The sequence below is a fragment of the Salvia splendens genome, chromosome 2 (genome assembly GCF_004379255.2).
Source record: "Salvia splendens isolate huo1 chromosome 2, SspV2, whole genome shotgun sequence".
Classification (NCBI taxonomy): domain Eukaryota; kingdom Viridiplantae; phylum Streptophyta; class Magnoliopsida; order Lamiales; family Lamiaceae; genus Salvia; species Salvia splendens.
The window spans coordinates 737,924-756,036 of NC_056033.1; the positions used below are offsets into that span (position 1 = coordinate 737,924).

At 36.7% G+C, this 18,113-nt stretch overlaps 5 protein-coding genes across 9 annotated transcripts; 2 read left to right on the top strand and 3 right to left on the bottom strand.

Moving 5' to 3' along the window:
• Positions 1-1,150: 1,150 nt before the first annotated feature.
• On the bottom strand, positions 1,151-4,855 carry LOC121781712 (SUN domain-containing protein 4-like). 2 transcript variants are annotated; one of them, XM_042179416.1, is made up of 5 exons: positions 4,468-4,855; positions 3,456-3,634; positions 1,739-3,099; positions 1,576-1,661; positions 1,151-1,410 (listed from the first exon to the last, which is right to left on the bottom strand). In XM_042179416.1, exons 2-5 carry the CDS (start codon positions 3,613-3,615, stop codon positions 1,164-1,166), a joined length of 1,854 nt encoding a protein of 617 aa, XP_042035350.1. In that variant the 5' UTR covers positions 3,616-3,634; positions 4,468-4,855; the 3' UTR covers positions 1,151-1,163. The 2 variants fall into 2 exon arrangements, with proteins under 2 accessions (XP_042035350.1, XP_042035346.1); XM_042179412.1 differs by having other exon boundaries at positions 3,456-3,718.
• A 1,677-nt stretch (positions 4,856-6,532) lies between these two features.
• On the top strand, positions 6,533-8,837 carry LOC121759033 (spliceosome-associated protein 49-like). Of its 3 annotated transcripts, none has more exons than XM_042154536.1 (4): positions 6,533-6,706; positions 7,146-7,357; positions 7,694-7,835; positions 8,562-8,837. In XM_042154536.1, exons 1-4 carry the CDS (start codon positions 6,673-6,675, stop codon positions 8,645-8,647), a joined length of 474 nt encoding a protein of 157 aa, XP_042010470.1. In that variant the 5' UTR covers positions 6,533-6,672; the 3' UTR covers positions 8,648-8,837. The 3 variants fall into 3 exon arrangements, with proteins under 3 accessions (XP_042010470.1, XP_042010468.1, XP_042010459.1); XM_042154534.1 differs by having other exon boundaries at positions 6,534-6,706; positions 7,694-7,856; XM_042154525.1 differs by having other exon boundaries at positions 6,536-6,706; positions 7,694-7,856; positions 7,986-8,837.
• A 935-nt stretch (positions 8,838-9,772) lies between these two features.
• On the top strand, positions 9,773-12,473 carry LOC121781789 (pentatricopeptide repeat-containing protein At1g71420-like). 2 transcript variants are annotated; one of them, XM_042179479.1, is made up of 3 exons: positions 9,773-12,050; positions 12,130-12,247; positions 12,329-12,473. In XM_042179479.1, the coding sequence occupies exon 1, from the start codon at positions 9,944-9,946 to the stop codon at positions 11,990-11,992; it is 2,049 nt and encodes a 682-aa protein (XP_042035413.1). In that variant the 5' UTR covers positions 9,773-9,943; the 3' UTR covers positions 11,993-12,050; positions 12,130-12,247; positions 12,329-12,473. The 2 variants fall into 2 exon arrangements, with proteins under 2 accessions (XP_042035413.1, XP_042035423.1); XM_042179489.1 differs by having other exon boundaries at positions 12,162-12,247.
• LOC121781810 (protein TAP1-like) lies at positions 12,152-12,861 on the bottom strand. Its single transcript, XM_042179512.1, has 2 exons — positions 12,450-12,861; positions 12,152-12,374 (listed from the first exon to the last, which is right to left on the bottom strand). Exons 1-2 carry the CDS (start codon positions 12,706-12,708, stop codon positions 12,298-12,300), a joined length of 336 nt encoding a protein of 111 aa, XP_042035446.1. The 5' UTR covers positions 12,709-12,861; the 3' UTR covers positions 12,152-12,297.
• A 227-nt stretch (positions 12,862-13,088) lies between these two features.
• LOC121781801 (eukaryotic translation initiation factor 3 subunit I-like) lies at positions 13,089-15,995 on the bottom strand. The gene is made up of 8 exons (XM_042179500.1): positions 15,693-15,995; positions 14,900-15,115; positions 14,440-14,567; positions 14,187-14,306; positions 14,010-14,099; positions 13,598-13,684; positions 13,422-13,501; positions 13,089-13,337 (listed from the first exon to the last, which is right to left on the bottom strand). The coding sequence occupies exons 1-8, from the start codon at positions 15,874-15,876 to the stop codon at positions 13,262-13,264; spliced, it is 981 nt and encodes a 326-aa protein (XP_042035434.1). The 5' UTR covers positions 15,877-15,995; the 3' UTR covers positions 13,089-13,261.
• Positions 15,996-18,113: the final 2,118 nt, after the last annotated feature.

Consider the following 18,113-nt stretch of genomic DNA (forward strand, 5'->3'; position numbering starts at 1 on the left):
CGGATTAACACTAACCCCTTTCCATATCCGATTCTTAAAATAAATTATCAGACCATTCGTGTCAATCGCTTCAGTTTTCTATTCAACTGTCTTGAGATACATATTTTTAAAGAAAGCAAATCTATTCGAAAAAATGGCCGTACAATAATTACTACATAAAAGAATCAAGAATCAATAAGGGTAAACTTGGTTGTGGAATTATTCCAGCATATGTTTGGTTTAGGTGGTATTTCAAGAACATTAGTCAAATCTTTCTTCAACAAATTAATAGGAAGGAATCGATGGTGCTTGAATTATGAAAAGCATATGGCATAAAAAAATGTGATTAGAGCAACATATTCTTGCAGTTTAAGGCAGTAGCATCAGATGCCAGATTCTAACAACAATTTTCTACTAGGATTCCCAAAACAGTTGCTGCTGCAAAAGCATCAAGCACTAGAGTGGATATTTGGTCGAATATCCAAACATTTTATTCTCTCTTCTAAGGCCATGTTGATTTCATATTCACATTCATCAGCCGTGGCTAAAAACACGTTTCCAACGAGCACTTTGTTTCGGGAATTGAGCATCTTCATAAAGCAAAATGCCTAGATGCAATGCCTGCTTATCTCACTCCACTTGGGAACTAAAGTTAAATTAAATTTTTTAGTTTAATTTTGAATTTACATATAAATAGATTACATGTGAATGAGAATGGTCTAGCAGTATAGAGCATTGTCTCAGTAGTTCCGAGTTCAACCCTCTCCAATGCATTTTTTTCCGGAATCAACCCATACACAATTGATTCAATTATTCGGCCCGTGAGGCCATAAGACTTCGTTAAATTTGGTCTTTAAAGTTGTCAACAATCTCATCGTATGACAGCTTCACTCCAACATTTCAGAGTTGAATGTGAATTTCATTTCCTTTTTCTCATCGGCTATTGGGTGTGGTATGAATGCAATTTATCTTGGTATAAGTTTATGGGAAAAACCAGACTGAAAAAGGACTTAAAACAAGGGAGAAGGGGCCAAGACAAATACACCTGATCACAATCAGAGTGTTGGGATGTTACTACCTTCTCCTTTCGCCTAGAACACTACTAGTTATTATTCACATAAATAATAGCATCAAAAGAAATGGTAAATTATATATAAACTGTGACACAAAATGAAGAAAAATCTCTATAATGAGAGAATAATTATAGTAATACTACAGCTGAGCAATAAGTAAAACCAGGATGACTTCTCTGAACAAAATTTCCTGGAAACACAATCACTGCAACTATTATTCTCATTCATATTCTGTACCACCTTATCTGCAAATGACCTCACAATTGCCATAAATCCAAATACCACACAAACAACAAATATCACAATTCCCTTATTCTCCATGTGTGTTTGATCCCTTCTTACCGTCTCCACTTCTGATCTGCAGTCAAACGACCCAACCATCTCAGAATTCAAACAAGCACGTGACGATATTTTCAAGGTTATTTTGTTTTTATCTTTCTTTTCTTTGCCACTTTCATGCAGCATATGACTCAAATAAACGGAAGGCGTGAAAGAGAGGAATAGAAGACAGATTGATGAAAACCTGAGGAGGGCATGCTCTTTGAGTATACTGTCCAGCTGCACGGAAACAAGAGATTTCCAAGACAAAAGCTCACTGATCTCCTCGCTCTGCACAATGAGACACGGTTTTAGAAAGAAGAACTACATATGAATCGATCAAGAAACGAATATAAAACTTTGCATACCATATCCTCATTGCTTCTAGATAGGCTCCGGAGATCAGATATTATCTTCTCTAGAAGTACGCCCTTGTGTCCAATATCTCTATCAAATTCCTTGAAAATGTCTCCGTATCTGCTACTAATCTCCTCTAGGTACCGCTCAAGAATAGCTAGATTCAGATCCAGAGATCTAACCTTTTTCATTAGAATTTTAAGAACGGTATCCCCAGGCATCCGATTTACTTGTTTATGACGGATTTCTTCAGGGGTTCTGATCATAGTATCTGGTTCTTCAACTAGATCTTCATCACCCGCAACTTCAATGCTCATGTGTTGGCTCGAACCAGACTTCTTACCGTCTAATATTTCCCCAGATGGGGGCACCTTATCTTGAGCTGAAATCAGATCCTCAAGCATTTTCTCAACAGCATCAACACCGTACACTTCAATGAATGTTAGTGTGCAGTAGAACTCCGATCCATGATGACTCAACAAGTTCAGTTTAAGGTATCTCGCCCATTTTGGCTCCGGAAGAACAAAGTCCTGAGCATGTTTCATGTTTTGAGCACTAAAATTTCCAAGATTTACCCATGAATCACTGGGGTAAACAGCACTGCCTAATAATTCAAAATCTTTCAAATTAGAAGAGTGGTGCTCAAAGTTTGCTATCTTAATAGCGTCGACCAACGTTTCTTCAGAAAGCTCTATCACAACAAATTTCTCTTCGGTTGAGCAAGGGTTTCGAAGGTACTTGTCTTTGTCACTGTTCAGTATATTAGAAGCGCCCTTGGCTTCCTTATTGAAAGACAAAACCTTCGCTCCTTTAGAAGCAGACGCATAATTGTAGTCCTCTCCACCAGGCTCTGATCTATGCATTATGCTTCCAGATTTACCCGTTGCATGTTTAGTTTTCGAGCTAAATGCTTTGTTCTTGAATTCATCAAGACCTATATATACTCCAGGCGACAACTCGTTGGTTAAAGACTTGTCCTTCTCCATATTCCCAGGTAAATCTTTCCTTACGGCAGCCGATTCAGAACTCTCTTTTGCCAATTTAACAAGTGATTCACTCTTATTATCATCTGCATAACCATTTTCAGAGACTGTTCCAGCCGATGGATGTCCATCTACATATACTCTCCGATTCACCTCCCTATCAAAAGGGACTTCACCTTCACCCGATCTCGTAGTTACATCTGATGGATGCGTATTTCCATTTGTTGATCTAGTATTTACATCCCTGTCAAGAGACGCTTCGTCTTCATCCCATCTCGTAGTTCCATGTGATGGATGTTCATCCATAGATAATCTATTATTTACATCCCTGCCAAAAGACACTTCTTCTTCACCCCATCTTGTTGCATTAACAGAATACTCTGATCTTTCTGCATCCATGAATAATAAGAAAAGATGGAGTTATTTATTGATGAAAAGGCAGATTATAAAACCAAAGGGAGCTTACAAAATCAATATCACAATACCAACAAGTCAAAAGATGGAAACAATGGTTTAGGTTAACATGAAGAGCAAATAAACGCGAGTAGCTGCCTAATTTTTTAGGATACAATTCAACCGAACAGGCACACACAGAGTTATAATGCTAAACATTAAAAAGATTGAACCAGAAGACAAGCTAATCTGCTTATGAATGAATGGAATGTGTAATTTCAGCATTCAATCATTGATTGGAGTATTGAAGTATGAAGCAAAAAACTGATGGAAGATCAGATAGTCGACAAACCTGTTTGACCATCGCCATGGCCGATCCATGTATTTAAGAGAAACACAACGCCCCATAGAACGATAACAACAGAAAGAGAGACCTTATACAAGCGACTTCTGCCACAAATTGCCTCCTTTACCGCTCTTCTTTGTAGAAGAGCTTTCCGTGACCTCTGCATCGCACATCAATCCAGCTTGCTGCAGATCACAAAACAGCTGTTACCAGAGAACGAAAACAGCCTTACCCAAAACGGGTCTCTATTCACCGAGAGATGTAGTTACCTATAAAAGACACACATTCGCAATCAGTATAATAAGCAGAGATCATCTTCTTATAAGATTCCCACACAACAACAGAAATCATTATCTATCCCAAAAATAATGCAAGGACACAAAATTGAATAGATCACTGCAAATTTTCAAGATCCGATAACAAATTGAATCAAGAAATCATAATCTCAACTTGCAAAACTTCCAAATCCCACCCTCCAATCTGTGATTGATACAATGATAAAATCAGCTAGAAAAATACCAGGAACCAAACAGACACAAGGAACGAAGAACTATAGCTGTAATATTACAGAGATGGATCAATCATGAAATAACATATAAATACAATACATTAACACAACAAAATAATTATATAGAAGAGTACAGAAACATGTGATTTGCTTGCCAGCAAAGACTGATGATAAAGTCAAGAAGCTGGCTTGGTTTAATTGAGTAGAAAAAATCAAAATTTATCTTGGCAGTGACGTAAAGTATAGCAATCACACTTGATGAATAAGGAACACTGCTACCAAGAACTGATGGGGAGAATTCAAAATCGAGTCCCACCTCATAAATAACGAAATTCAATAAATCAGGCTCCCAATAATCTCGATTCTTGAGAGGGAGGGTAAAGAAAAACAAAAATACAAATAAAAAAGATTGAATTGACCCTTGAAAATCAAGATCTGATCCGAGACAAGCAATTCCAAATATATTGACAAAGAATTCTACAAAAAAGAGAATTGAAAAGACCAAGTCACCTGAATTCCGCCTCCTTAAATGTCTTTGAAATTGTGAAACTCAGAAAAGACTATTTAACAGATCTTAAAGAGAAGATTTATATTTCCCCCCACTCTTTCTCTCTCTAAGATTGCATGCAGCGCAGCGATCCTTGTTTTTTGCTATATAAAGGGAAATTTTTTTTAATGAAACGGGCAATTGAATACTGTCGAAATCGAAGAACTAGGATTTGAAAATCAATTCGAATTTCACTCCACGACGTCGGCTTAGCTGGATAAATTAGACTGTTAAAAACTTAAAATAGTGGGATTCTTTCCAGAAAACAAACAACAAAACAAAAGTATAGACAGCTGACTACAACAGGGATGAGCAAAATTTTAACGGCCGACAGAGAGAAATTTTTAAAAATGGTGGTAACTTGATTAGGTTTCTGTACCAACTAATTAATTAGTTATGACAAAAAAATAACGTCGTTTCGTAGAGGTGGATGCATTCTATTGGTGATGACCTAGTGCGGTGACGTGGCGTCGGTAGTTTTTAAATAATTGATGCTGAGCTGGACCCGATTCTGCGCACCAATTCATGCGAAAGCCTGTGGGCATTGGGCCCAGCATCGACTCTTGTAATTGGGCTTCTCCTTCGTGTCACCTCTTCAAATGGATATTAAAAATGTAACCCAAAAAAAAGTGAAAAAGAATTAGTGTATAGTTTTTAATTTTATAATATAATATGAGTAAAAGAAATTAATAGAATATAACATATATTTATGAAAAATGATAGTATAAGTTTAATGAGATATTTAATACGGAGTAAGAAACTTCTTCAGACTACGAGAGTATTTCCAAAAAATGAACTATAGTACTTCCAAACATCTACTATTGAATAACTAATTATTCAAAGATTCATTTTATAAAAACAATAATTACTTTTAAATTCCTACATTTTCGTTAAATTCTTATTTTGCATACTAGTTTTAAAAATTTTATATAAATTAATTAATTTATTCTAATTTTGAAATCAGTCAAAATTTTAATGTAGATATAGCTTAATGAATTACTTATATGATCTATGGAAGAGTAACTAAAATGACATAACATTTTAGGTAGCAAAAAAAATGTCATGTTATAAAAAATTCAATAGTTCAATTTGTTGAAATAAGGTTTATAATAAGTTGTGTCAGCAATAATATTTTGATTGGTTGCAAAAGCATCAAATACTTTACATTTATTTTAAAAATTATACATAATATTAGGAATTTAATATGCTAACGAAGGTAAATTTTCTATATATATCCAGGCCTAGCGTATTATTCAATTAATTATAATGTATTTTTCTCATTTAAAGAGGAAAGGAACATGAATTTCATTAGACCATCCACAATAGCACCCAGCCGACCGCCCAGCCGACCGCCGGCGCTGGGCGGTCTATTGCAGTCGCCCAGCGGACGAATGGAGAGAGAAACGGCGCAGCGCTGGGCGGTTTCGTGGCGCTGGGCGGTGCGCTCGGCGATCCGCTCGGCGCTATTACAGCGCCCGGATCGCCCAACGCACAGCCTAGCGCGAAATTTAATTTTTTTTTTTCCGAAACACTATATATACGCGCTTTGCTCGTCATTTTCATTCGCACCACTTGTTTTAGCGAGTACTCTCTCTATCTTAATTTCTGTACAATGAGTGAATTAACACTCCTTTTTATTATTGTATTTTTTTTAAATTAATGTATTTTTTAAAATTATTGTACTTTTTTTTAAATTTTAATAGTATTATTAAATTTTTCCTGTATATGTCTCGTAAATTAAATTTCGCATATTGTGTGTTTGTTAATTATTTCATTTTGTATATATTTGTTAATAGTGATGTGGATATTATGTGGCTAGGCTATGGCTAGGCTATTGCTGGGCTATTTGCTTGTTTTGATGATGTGGCAGGAGGATTTTTAGTGCTGATGATATGGCAGTGGCTAAGCTATGGCTGGATTATTGCTGGGCTATTGCTGGGCTATTCCTATTGTGGATGGCCTTAGGAAAAAGTGTAGGATTACAAATCGTTTAATTAAAAAATCTAAACATATGTTTATAAGCAAATTAGATATTGAAATACATCCGCCGACTTTTGACGCGAGTTCTCTTCCAATTCCTTTCGTTTCTCGGACTTCTCTCTCTTATCTACACGAGAATAATTCTTAGCTGCAGTTGCAAGCATATTCTGTGGTTATTGCTTTAGATCATGGCGGATAATCCTAAATCTACCGTATATATTGGTATGCACTGTTTTTCCCCTAATTCCTTTTGCTAATTTTCCTGTTTATCTCACTTTTTCGGTTTTAGTTGCTTTGATTTGATTTGATTTGATTTGATTTTTTTCCTCTGCGAATAAGAGAAATCCAGCTTTGAGTGTTTTACCTCTAATTTGATTCTAGTGTTTGTCCTTGTTGACTTTTATGATCTCTGAATTTTGTCTAGATTTGCTTGAATTAGGGATATATTAACAGTTTCGTATATTTGAGTTCATTCTCGAAGGCCTCTAGGTTAGGTTGGGCGATTTGGTGTTCCATAGAAAATTAAACATTTGCTATTTTATATTGTGAAATTTAAGATATTTCTGGCTGTGGATAGTTGAACTGCTTGCTAGTTAACTTGAGGTAGTTTTCTTTTGTTAGTTATCAAATTATCAACCTTGTAGTGTTGTGTCTTCGACAGGAAACCTGGATGAGAGAGTTAGTGATAGGGTGTTGTATGACATTCTAATTCAGGCAGGTTGGGTAGTAGATTTATATATCCCCCGAGACAGGGAGACTGATAAACCAAAAGGGTATGCTTTTGCGGAATATGAATCCGATGAGGTAGCTGAGTATGCTGTCAAGCTTTTCTCTGGTCTTGTAACTCTTTACAAAAGGACATTGAAGTTTGCGGTGAGTCTCTAGCTTATATGATCATAATAATAGTTCCCGATCCTGAATGGTTCGCTGTGAATTGCCTCAATAGTTCACTGTGAACCATCCCCCTTTTGAGTTTTGACATGCTATGGATGGACAGTCAAGTTCTTAGCTTTTTGCTGAGAGTAGGTGTGAATGCACCATTAGAATTTTGTTGAGTAGAAAATATGCTCTTATTAAGTTAGCTTGCTGATGATGTTGAGAAGTTTGAGCTGAAAACTTAACTGGTAGTAGTATTAAGGAGTGAACTTCATTCTTGTCTAAAGTTAATAACAATAATAATATATTAATAAAATCACTTTTTATAAACAGATTTCCGGACAAGACAGACCCTCTGCTTCCCTTTCAACCCCACCAGCAAATGTTTCTTCTGCCAAACAAAGGCAGTACCACAAGAATACAGAACCTTACTCACATTCTCCGAGGTTATTAGCATCATGTCAGCTTTCAGAGCGTAAGACTACTTATCCAGAAGGTGTGATACATTGTTTCTGAATCACTGATATGTGACATTCTTTTTTCAGCTTTTGACTGATTAGATCATGTTTTTAAAAAAATTCTTGTGGTTAACATGTTCTTTTGTTTTTTGTCCATTGCCTGCCAGTTCTCCCTGATATATCTATGCACCGATCTAGTGGGTATAGATCATACCATGACAGCACCGAATATGATTACAGTCGAAGAGTGTTTGGTTCGGTGTTGGATAGTGTTAGTCGTGGTAGCTCGAGACGTTATGATGTGCGTGATTCATTGAATCGTGATCGGTATTACTGATTATCTATTTGAATTGATAGAGACTAACTCTGGTAGTTAGTCTATGTCTAACTATAAAGTGATGTAGCACTTGACCCAGTAGGGAGATGGCTCCTCTGTACAATTATTTAATTCCATCCTTCGTATGTGGTTCATATGTCTCGAATGGTGAACATGCTAGTTAATTTGTACTTCAGTTATGTTGTGAACTTGAAACATGTGTGAAGTTCATCGCGCCACGCATGATAGTTGCTTGGTATTAGTGTATGAAGTGTTCTTGTCTCTTAAGTCTTAACTTGTTTGGTGTGTTTTGGGCTCCTGTGATTGGCTGAAGGGACCATATAATTCTGTATATGGGTGATTGTTGTTGATCTGCCCTTTATAGATTGTGGTTTGCAGTGTGTAAATTTTAGTGTGCAAATTGTAGTTGGTGTGGTGCAATTAATGGTAGAAGGTGATGAGAGCAACAACCATGTTGATGTTGAAGAAGGTGAAATTCCTTGCACAGATTGATGACATCAAATCTGCAGCTATCTGTTACCCAGGTTTTGCAGCCAGCCAGAGACATCAAATAAAAAATATAGAAATTTGTTGCTTTATTCTTTTACACTTTACACCATGAATCTCATAACTCACTAAGTCAATTCTTTAAATTGTAATCACATTTACTTGTATATTCCGATTCAATGCACAATTTTCACAATTCACGACCCCACATTTTGGTTTCATTTGCAACAAAAAGTAACAGAAATCACCAACATATACCTGTCCACGAAATAAAGCAAAACAGGTTAGGCATCTTACTGACTACAACGTACTACTCCATTCGATTGAAATTGCACATAATTGACTAAAAGCCAATCTTAAACCTTTCGACTTATAAATTGATAATTCAAAACCTTTAGATTTCGAGCGACCAACCACACTCAAATGTTTATTAACTAATACTACATCCGTCCCATAAAAATATGCACTCTTTCCTTTTTAATCCGTCCCACAAAAATATGCACTTTTCAATTTTAGAAATTGTTTTCTCTCTAATAAGGTAGGATTCATTCCCCACTATCAATACTTTAATTACTTTTTCTCTCTATCTCTCTCTTACTTTACCAATTTTGCATTAAAACTCATGCCGAACTCAAAGTTCATATTCTTTGGGGACGGAAGGAGTACTAATTTATATTAATAATTCGATATTTATAATAAGTGAACACACTTTAAACGATTGAACGACGAGTATACAATTTTTTTCTTTCTAAATAGCGATTATTTTTTCAATTTACATATAATGATTTTACGATAAATATAAGTAAAATCATAGTAAAAATAATACTCATTTTTACCGTATAAGACTATGAGTAGTATTTTACTACTAGTCCCAAAATATGAAAAACATTACTCCGTCCCCCGTTATATGGCATCAATTTTCTCTTTCGCCCGTCGTCCCTTATTAATTGACACTCTTGTAATATTATTTTTGATAGTGTACCTTACATTCCACTTAAATTTTAATATAAAATTGATATATAAAAATAGGATTCACGTTTTACTAACTTTTTCCAATCATTTTTTATATGTCAAGTCAACTGGTGTCAATTGATGGGGATATAGGACTCAAGTTTTACTTAACACATTTTAGATCAACTTGGTGAGTCTCGATTAATTTCGGATCAAGTACACCGCGTTTGAGAAATAATTCGATTAAATTTTCAATCAAATTATCGGGTTAATCGATTATTGAATCTCAATTGGGTTTCGGGTTGAACCGACGTTGGGCGTTATTTCTGGTGGCTTCCGGTTGTTAATAAAATGCTGCATTTTCGGAGCGGTCATATTTCTGGTGGCTTCCGGTTGTTAACATCACTTGCTCTAAAAACAATTCGCCGCTACATTCACCCGCCGCCGCCGGACCTCATCGCCACCAACAATGTCATCAATGAGCACGCGAAGCGCGGCAACCTACATCTTGCCCACCACATGTTCGCTCAAATGCCTCACAAAAACATATTTTCTTGGACCATACTCATCTCTGGCTACGCCCAGCGCGGAAAATTGGAGCAGTGCTTCCTTCTCTTCTCTCAAATGCTGCCCCATCACAGACCCAACGAGTTCGCCTATGCGAGCTTGCTCTCCCTTTGTGATCACCGCCACGGCTTGCAAGTTCATGGGCTGGCCTCAAAAACCGGCTTTGATGCTTGGATTTATGTAGCTAATGCTCTGATTGCATTTTACTGGAAGAATAGCTGCAGCGCCGGTGTAGAGGCATGGAGGGTGTTTCAAGAAATGAACTTTAGAAATCTTGTTACGTATAATTCCATGATTAAAGGACTTGGGATGCAAGAGCAAGGCCATAAAGCTATGATTTTGTTTGTGAAAATGCTTTCGGATGAACTTGATTTCGATCATGCTACCCTCTTGAGTTTGATATCTTCTTTGTGTGCAGTTAATGTAGGCAGTGAAAAAGCTATGGTGCTACTGAATTGTTTGCTGTTGTTGCATTGTGTAAGTGTTAAAACAGGTTTGAACTTGGATGTTGGAGTGGCAACCTCACTGATCAAAGGATATTCGGCTCTTTCTGGCGATGTTGGTGCCTGTCGTAAGGTGTTCTTGGAGACGGGGGTTATGGATCGCGACATTGTTCTGTGGACTGGTGTTATGACTGCATCTGTTGAAAGGGATCCTGCTCGGGTACTAGTCTTTTTCAACCAGATGCGTCGGGAGGGGGATTTCTATCCAGATTGTTATGTATTCACCGTGTTGTTAAAAGCTTGCGCAAATCTGGTGACAGAGAGGGCTGCCGCTGCAGTGCATAGCCAAGTAGTCAGAGCAGGTTTCGTAAATGTTGTTGAGCTCGATAATGCTTTGATTCATGCTTATTCTAGGTGTGGTTCCATTGATAATGCTGAGCAAGTTTTCTACGAGATGTCATCAAGGGATGTTGTTTCTTGGAATTCAATTTTGAAGGCTTATGCAGTTCATGGCAAGGCTGAGACAGCTTTGGATTTCTTCAGACAGATGAATGTTGCACCGGATGAAGCCACTTTCGTCGCGCTTCTCTCATCTTGCAGTCACGCCGGAATGGTGAAGGAAGGGACTAATGTATTTGATACCATGCGTGAGAAATATGGTATAGTTCCTCAACTTGATCATTATGCTTGTATGGTTGATATTCTAGGGCGATCTGGCCGTTTATCCGAGGCTGAAAACATCATAAGAAACATGCCTATGCAACCGGATAGTGTTATCTGGAGTGCTTTTCTAGGAGCATGTAGGAAACATGGAGAAACAAAGGCAGCCCAGTTAGCATCACGAAATTTGCAAGAATTGGATCCGGACAACTCATTAGGATATGTTATGATCTCAAATATTTATTGCTCAGCTAATAGCTTTGGTGAAGGAGACTTAATAAGAAAGAAAATGGATAAAGCCGGTGTTAGAAAGGAGCCCGGTCTGAGCTGGACAGAAGTCGGGCACACACTGCACGAGTTTGCTTCTGGGGGGAAGCGACACCCACAGATAAAAGCAATACGCGCCTATTTGGATGAACTACTGAGGCAGTTGAAGGAAATAGGCTATGTTCCAGAGACCAGTGCAGTCTTGTTTGATGTAGAAGAAGAGCATAAGGAGGAGCAACTGTATCTTCACAGCGAAAAGCTCGCTCTGGTTTTCTCTCTGATGAATGGTGGTGATTCTAGCTGTAATGTTATTAAGATAATAAAGAACATACGCATTTGTTTGGACTGCCATAACTTCTTGAGATTAACATCAAAACTTCTTGGAAAGGCAATTGTTGTCAGAGATGCTAACCGGTTTCATCATTTTAGAGACGGAGCTTGCTCTTGCAATGACTATTGGTGACCGTAATGTTTCACTTATTGACTTGATAAACCATCTCAGAAAGTTTCTTGGTTGAAAGGTTGGCTTTCTTGATGAAATTTCAATTCTAATCATTTTGATTTTTACAAATTTTGCTTAATTTGCTATGATATAACTAGATTATTGTTGTGAGGACAATGCTATGCTGCAGAGATTTGGGATTGAAAATGGAGCAAGAAGAAGGTGCATTACAGACATTTTATTTGAAAGAAAAAAACATCAGAGAAGACCACTAAGGTAAACTAAATAATGTCTATGTGGGCGATGACTATTTCATCACAGGACAATCACTCTACAATCTTGGCCCTGATCTTGCAGTGGAATTTACGGCATTTGAACACGCAGTCGGTCATCCTCCTCTCATCTGCAGCAACAAATGGCAGTTCATACGTTGCAAGAATCTGAAACTAAGAGATATGGGAGAGGAGAAGGCGCATACCACTAGTGAACTTGGCGCATTGGTCAAGCATACATCCGAGGTTACAGTAATGATCTTTGGCAGTGGTGTCGGGAGGGAGACAATGCACCGGGCAGTATTTGATGCAGGCTGCAATACCGATGCCACTTGATTTGCACTCTTTCAGGCAATGGTCGATGCAGGCACCGGGGGGAAGGTGAGCCATCATCGGACGAACATTGAGCAATGCCACCACCAGCATCATCAGCCCCACAATAGTTTGAATGTCTTTTCTGTCCATGGCTGGTTTTGTTCCTCTGCAAACACAATGCAGAGGAGGCGAGGCTTCGACGCCTTTTATACAGCCGTTTACATAACAATAGTGTGTGAGTTGGCTTCTAATGTTGCAGTTGATTCATTTACCTTGAATGACTACACCTCCACGAACTTGTGATCAATGGAACAACTGCTCTATTTTGTAACTACTTGTTTTTTGGTTTTATTTATAACAGTTCTATCATCATTGAAATATTTCCTCATCAATTAATCAAATTGCAGCTTTTGTTACATAATGAATACCTCACTATTAAAGGTTAATACAGAAACATCGAAATTAGGAGAACATCATTTTTACGTTTACAAAAGTAATGAATTATAAGTTGAAATGAACTTTGGAACGAATTGGCCTTCAAGAATCATAAATAGTACTGGTAGAAAATGGACCAAAATCGGATGATAATCTCTCACGTCTATACCACAGTACAAACATCTGATCCCAAATCTCCAAATTTCATCATAAAAAGAATAGTACTCTAATGTGAAGATGAAACTAGCAAGGGCCAAATTCTTCAAGTTCAAATCTTGATGTTGAAGTAATCTTGATCGAAATGGTGCAACCTAACATAGCCATCTTCCCCTCCACTCGAAAAACTATGGATGTGAAAAGGAGAAAATCATTAGATTGAAGCTTTAAAAACTTTTTCGAGATGTGAAGGAACGAGGAGAAAATCAAACCTCCTGCCATCTGGATTGAACACCAAGGCATTGATAGGTCCGAAATGGCCCTTAACACCTCCTATTTCTTCAGTAAGGATCTACAAAAAAGAAAGAGAACAAAAAATCAACAAAGAGCTCTTTACTTATGTAAGGTCACAATAATCTTGAATGTACAGATAGCATCATGAGTTAACCTTGTCATAGAATTTGGCTTCAAACTTTCCAGCACGATGATCAGTTGTGGTAACAGATGATGCATCCTGACCACCTCCTAACACAATCTATAACACCAAAAGTCAAAATCAACGCAACCGTAAAACAAGCATCTATCTTACTAACAAATGGAAGATCAAAACAACATTTTGTAAGTTTAAAAAAAGGTGTGCATATAAACATAACATCCAAGCAAAATTTGATACTCTTTCTCCAAACATGAAGTACGTTCTGGAAATCGGTAAAATTAGGATGCTATGGAGTTTCAAACTAATATCTCAAAGCATAAATCCCAATTACAGGAGGCACCTAGAGTAGGGTACGGGAAAATGATAGAAAAGAAATCCAAGAGATAATACAAAAATCACATAGATGTCTTTTTTGGATGCTTACATGATCAAGAAGTGGAGACATTGCAACTGCATTTACAGGCCGTTCTGTCACGTAGGTTTTAACAAGTTTTAATGTTCTGGAGTCCCAAAGCTGAAAAATGGGAATGGATCAGTCAATACAAGATGACAACAAGAACTATAGACATATTTAACGGACATCAATATAAGCATAAACCACCTTTGCAGACTTATCTAATGAACCCGAGAGAAGATGCGAACTATCTGCTGCCTTTGCAAGTGATGTAATAGTTTTTTTATGGCCTTCATCCTTGTCAGACTCTTTTAGCAACTTTCCAGTCTGTAATTCGCAAAACAACAAAAGCAGGATCGATTATTTTCTTGGAAATAACAGGTTAGGTGATATCTTTTGCAACATGCTAGAAAAAACAAATTAAATGTATTAAGAACTGTGTTTTAATTAAAATACTAACCTCAGCATCCCAGACACGAATTACTGAATCTTCACCGCCACTTATAATGGTAGTATTCAGGGGTCCCCAAACTGCTCTGTTTATTCTTCCCTGCGGTCCCTTAAGAGTGAGAACAGATTCACCACTCTCTGCAATACCAACCAGCAATAATTAGCCATCTGATCAATAATGTAATTAGAGTAACATATATGATGCTACATAGTTCGGGAACACTAACATCAACATTTAGGTCAAAAATTCATTTGTTTATTATTCTTCTAATAAATTTACAGAACCTTAACAATATCCTTATCAGGCACCAAATAGAAAGGAGTTATTTCAAAGATTAAACCCAATAATACCAAGAATCTTAACTCACCAAAACGTATTAGCAAGCATACAGCTCAAACTAGGTGAGACATCATCTTGTGTCAACAGCATGATTAAATCTGGCCAATTGCTTATAAAAAGAACAACTTACGGTCTTCTGGATCTCTAGCTATGCGTTTGATGTGAATAGCAGAGGGCAATCCCATGAAAGGATCTGTTGTTATGACTGCAAGCTTATCACCAACAGCAAAATCAACAGACCTCGTTGGTGAATCAAAATTGAAGGTGAAAAGCGGAGTTCCTGTTCTGACATCCCATAACTTTGCAGTCTGATCAGCACTTCCGGTTATAAGTCTTGTGGAATCCCCTAAACAATAAAACCGATCCATTCATTATTCAGATTACAAACACTCCATCAAAATCATCACATAAGCAAGTCACTAACTAGGCAACCGAAAACATGAAAGAAAAGGCAGCAACAAGCAGAAAAATCACATCTTCTCATCCAAGATCTCAGTAAGATCCTTCGTTCGGATACAACTGCAAACTTACAGCTAAAAGATAGCCTATACGAATTCACACATCCATCCACAGAAAACGAATAAACCCCACAAAAATCTCAAGCTATCACATTTATTTTGAATGCATCCATATGAGATTATGAAAACTCTACAAAATTTGTATATAAATGATCTCTTTGCCGATCCAAAAACTCTCCTCAATTCAACAAGCTTACAGCTTAAACAAGGAAAACTAAAATCCCCCATCCATCACTAACACCATAAAACCACAAAATCTCAAAGTTGCACATATCTCCGGCAAGCATTTGCGCAATGAATTCAAAATAAAACTAATACTCCTAAACTCCTCTTAATTTCGGGATATATCGAATTACGAGGTTCCGCCTCTCACAAATGGAGAAATGGGGGAAAATAAGAGATTACTGGAAATGTCGCAGGTCCAAACAGCGCCATTGTGACCGCGGTAAGTGCCGAGTCGTTCGCCATTGTCGGCGAACCAGACGGTGGGATCGTGGTCCTTGGCGCAGGAGAAGAGCAAATCGCCGTCCCGGTTATACTTGAGAAACGTCAGCGGCCTCTCGTGCCCTTTCATCAATATAGGCCTCATCTTTAATTTCTTCCTCTTTTTCCTGACGTCTCTCTACAACGGCGATAAAACCCTAATTGGTTGTCTAAAAATGAGACCAGTGAAGAAGAAGATGGGGACGCAGAAACCCTAAATCTATTTTTGTTTATGTTTTATCACTATGACCTCAAAATTAAATTACGTAAACTAGTATTTACTGTAATTTGCTATATTAGAGAAATATAGGAGTATATTTTACTACTTCGGAGATCGGAATTAGGGCTGACAATTTTTTATTCGACACGAATCCGCACGAAAATAATGGGGTTGGATCACAGGATTCGTGTCCTGGGTTGACCCGTTATGAACCTGAAAATTTCAGGTTGAATTCGGGTTGGATGCGGATAACCATTAAGAAATAATAATATTATTTTTATTATTTATGATATTATCTTTAAAAAATAATGCTTTAGTTTAGTTATTTAATTTGTTGTAAATCGGGTTTAAATCTTGAAAAATTGTTTTTTATCATGTAAGTCAAGTTTAAAATTAGATTTATCATGTAATATCAGGTTTTAATCTTGTAATATTGGGTTCAGGTCGTTATCGTGTCGTGTCAACCCATATTATATCGTGTCGTTAATGGGTTCGTGTCGGGTTCGGGTCATGTAGTAGGCCGTGTTCGTGTTCGGATTTGGAGTTTCCTTAACAGGTCGGGTTCGGGTTAGACCTTATTGGATTTGGTCGTTTTCAGGTTGACCCAATAACGATCCAATCTGCACGATTTGTTACCCCTAATCGGAATCCCATTAGAAATCTTGAATATATAAAATAAATTGTCAAATAAATTATGAAAAATGATCAAATTCATGCTATTTAAAAAAATATAGCAATTAACAAAGTTTGAGATTTTTGCAATTATCTATCATTTTCTGACAAATTACATGTTGATATGTCAGCGATTTAAAACTCGTGTCATTATGCCTGACGTTGTTTTATCCACGTATTTTAAACTGACTTCCATATCAATGTATAATTCGCCAAGAAAAAAGGAATGCTAGGATAATTGTGAAAATCTCAAACTTAATGTTTTTTTTTCAAGTTTTGAAAAGAAAAGGATGAACCTGAATTTGAACAATTTTCTTTATTTGTCCATTATTATACACCTTTTGTCTCATAAAAGTTAGAAATATAAGGTATGACATAAATTTTGATGCAAAGTTAGTCAAATAAGAGAAGTAGAAAGAAAAATTGATTTGAAACTTGAAGTGTTATTAATAGATAACGGAGGCACATGTAGGGGTGGGTCGGTACGGTATATCGTACCGACCGTGCCATACCGCATACCGTACCGAATTTTCGGTATACCGAAAATTCGGTATGATAATTTTTGATACCATTACCATACCGTAATAACGGTATACCGAAAAAAACCTATTGTATCCAAAATATTTATAAAATGTAATATATATATATATTACATTTATTTTTTTAAAATTTTATTTAATATATATCCAAAATATTACATTTAAATTTTTTAAAATTTTAGAGAATTCTATTTTTAAATTTTTTTTAATATAATATATATATATATATATATAATAATCTATCGGTATACCGGTATACCGTGGTATACCGAATCTTCGGTATATATCGAAAATTCGGTATACCGCGGTATACCGGTATACCGTGGATTCGGTATACCGCGGTATAGAAAAATTGATACCGTTACCGTACCGAAACACTGTGGTACGGTATCATACCGTACCGGAAACTGCGGTATACCGAAAAATCGGTATTTTTCGGGTACGGTAAGTCCGGTATTTCGGTATAATTTCCCACCCCTAGGCACACGTAAGAGAGAAAAGATGGAGGTGGTCAGGGACATAGAGACTGTATATGCCTTATGAAATTTTCATAGCAAGTACTTCTATTTGTCATATTGCACCATATGAAGTTAAGTTAATTGTAAGAGCATGATAAAAAAATTTGAGAAAATTAATGTCCAATAAATATTTAGTTGGTTGGGCTCAAAATATTCCGTTGGAAACTCTCAATAAGAAAAGCCCAAATACAACAAAGAATACATATATAATCAGCTCCATACAAGGAAAAAAAATCGATTAACCATGTTTTTAACCATTCAAACAAATTTGAGGTGATAGCTTTCTGAATTAAACAGCATTACACTGAAATGTGAAACTTCTATATAATTTAACCTTGATGTGAATTGTGACAATCCAATACAATATGATCTAAACCTCCCAGCAAGAATGCCA

Bases quoted from the DNA above. Each gene is read 5' to 3' on its own strand.
- LOC121781789 (XM_042179479.1), top strand. From the start codon at position 9,944: ATGCTGCATTTTCGGAGCGGTCATATTTCTGGTGGCTTCCGGTTGTTA.
- LOC121781712 (XM_042179416.1), bottom strand. From the start codon at position 3,615: ATGCAGAGGTCACGGAAAGCTCTTCTACAAAGAAGAGCGGTAAAGGAG. The intron at 3,100-3,455 runs GTTTGTCGACTA...TCATGGATGCAG, and splicing joins CCATGGCGATGGTCAAACAG to AAAGATCAGAGTATTCTGTT. The intron at 1,411-1,575 runs GTTTTCATCAAT...GTTTGACTGCAG, and splicing joins AAAGAGCATGCCCTCCTCAG to ATCAGAAGTGGAGACGGTAA.
- LOC121781801 (XM_042179500.1), bottom strand. From the start codon at position 15,876: ATGAGGCCTATATTGATGAAAGGGCACGAGAGGCCGCTGACGTTTCTC. The intron at 13,685-14,009 runs GTAAGCATCCAA...TTGGTGTTATAG, and splicing joins TGTCTCCACTTCTTGATCAT to ATTGTGTTAGGAGGTGGTCA. The intron at 13,338-13,421 runs GTTTGATTTTCT...TCACATCCATAG, and splicing joins TTCAATCCAGATGGCAGGAG to TTTTTCGAGTGGAGGGGAAG.
- LOC121781810 (XM_042179512.1), bottom strand. From the start codon at position 12,708: ATGGACAGAAAAGACATTCAAACTATTGTGGGGCTGATGATGCTGGTG. The intron at 12,375-12,449 runs GTATGCGCCTTC...TTGTTGCTGCAG, and splicing joins ATGCGCCAAGTTCACTAGTG to ATGAGAGGAGGATGACCGAC.
- LOC121759033 (XM_042154525.1), top strand. From the start codon at position 6,673: ATGGCGGATAATCCTAAATCTACCGTATATATTG. The intron at 7,358-7,693 runs GTGAGTCTCTAG...TTTTATAAACAG, and splicing joins AAAGGACATTGAAGTTTGCG to ATTTCCGGACAAGACAGACC. The intron at 7,857-7,985 runs GTGTGATACATT...ATTGCCTGCCAG, and splicing joins TAAGACTACTTATCCAGAAG to TTCTCCCTGATATATCTATG.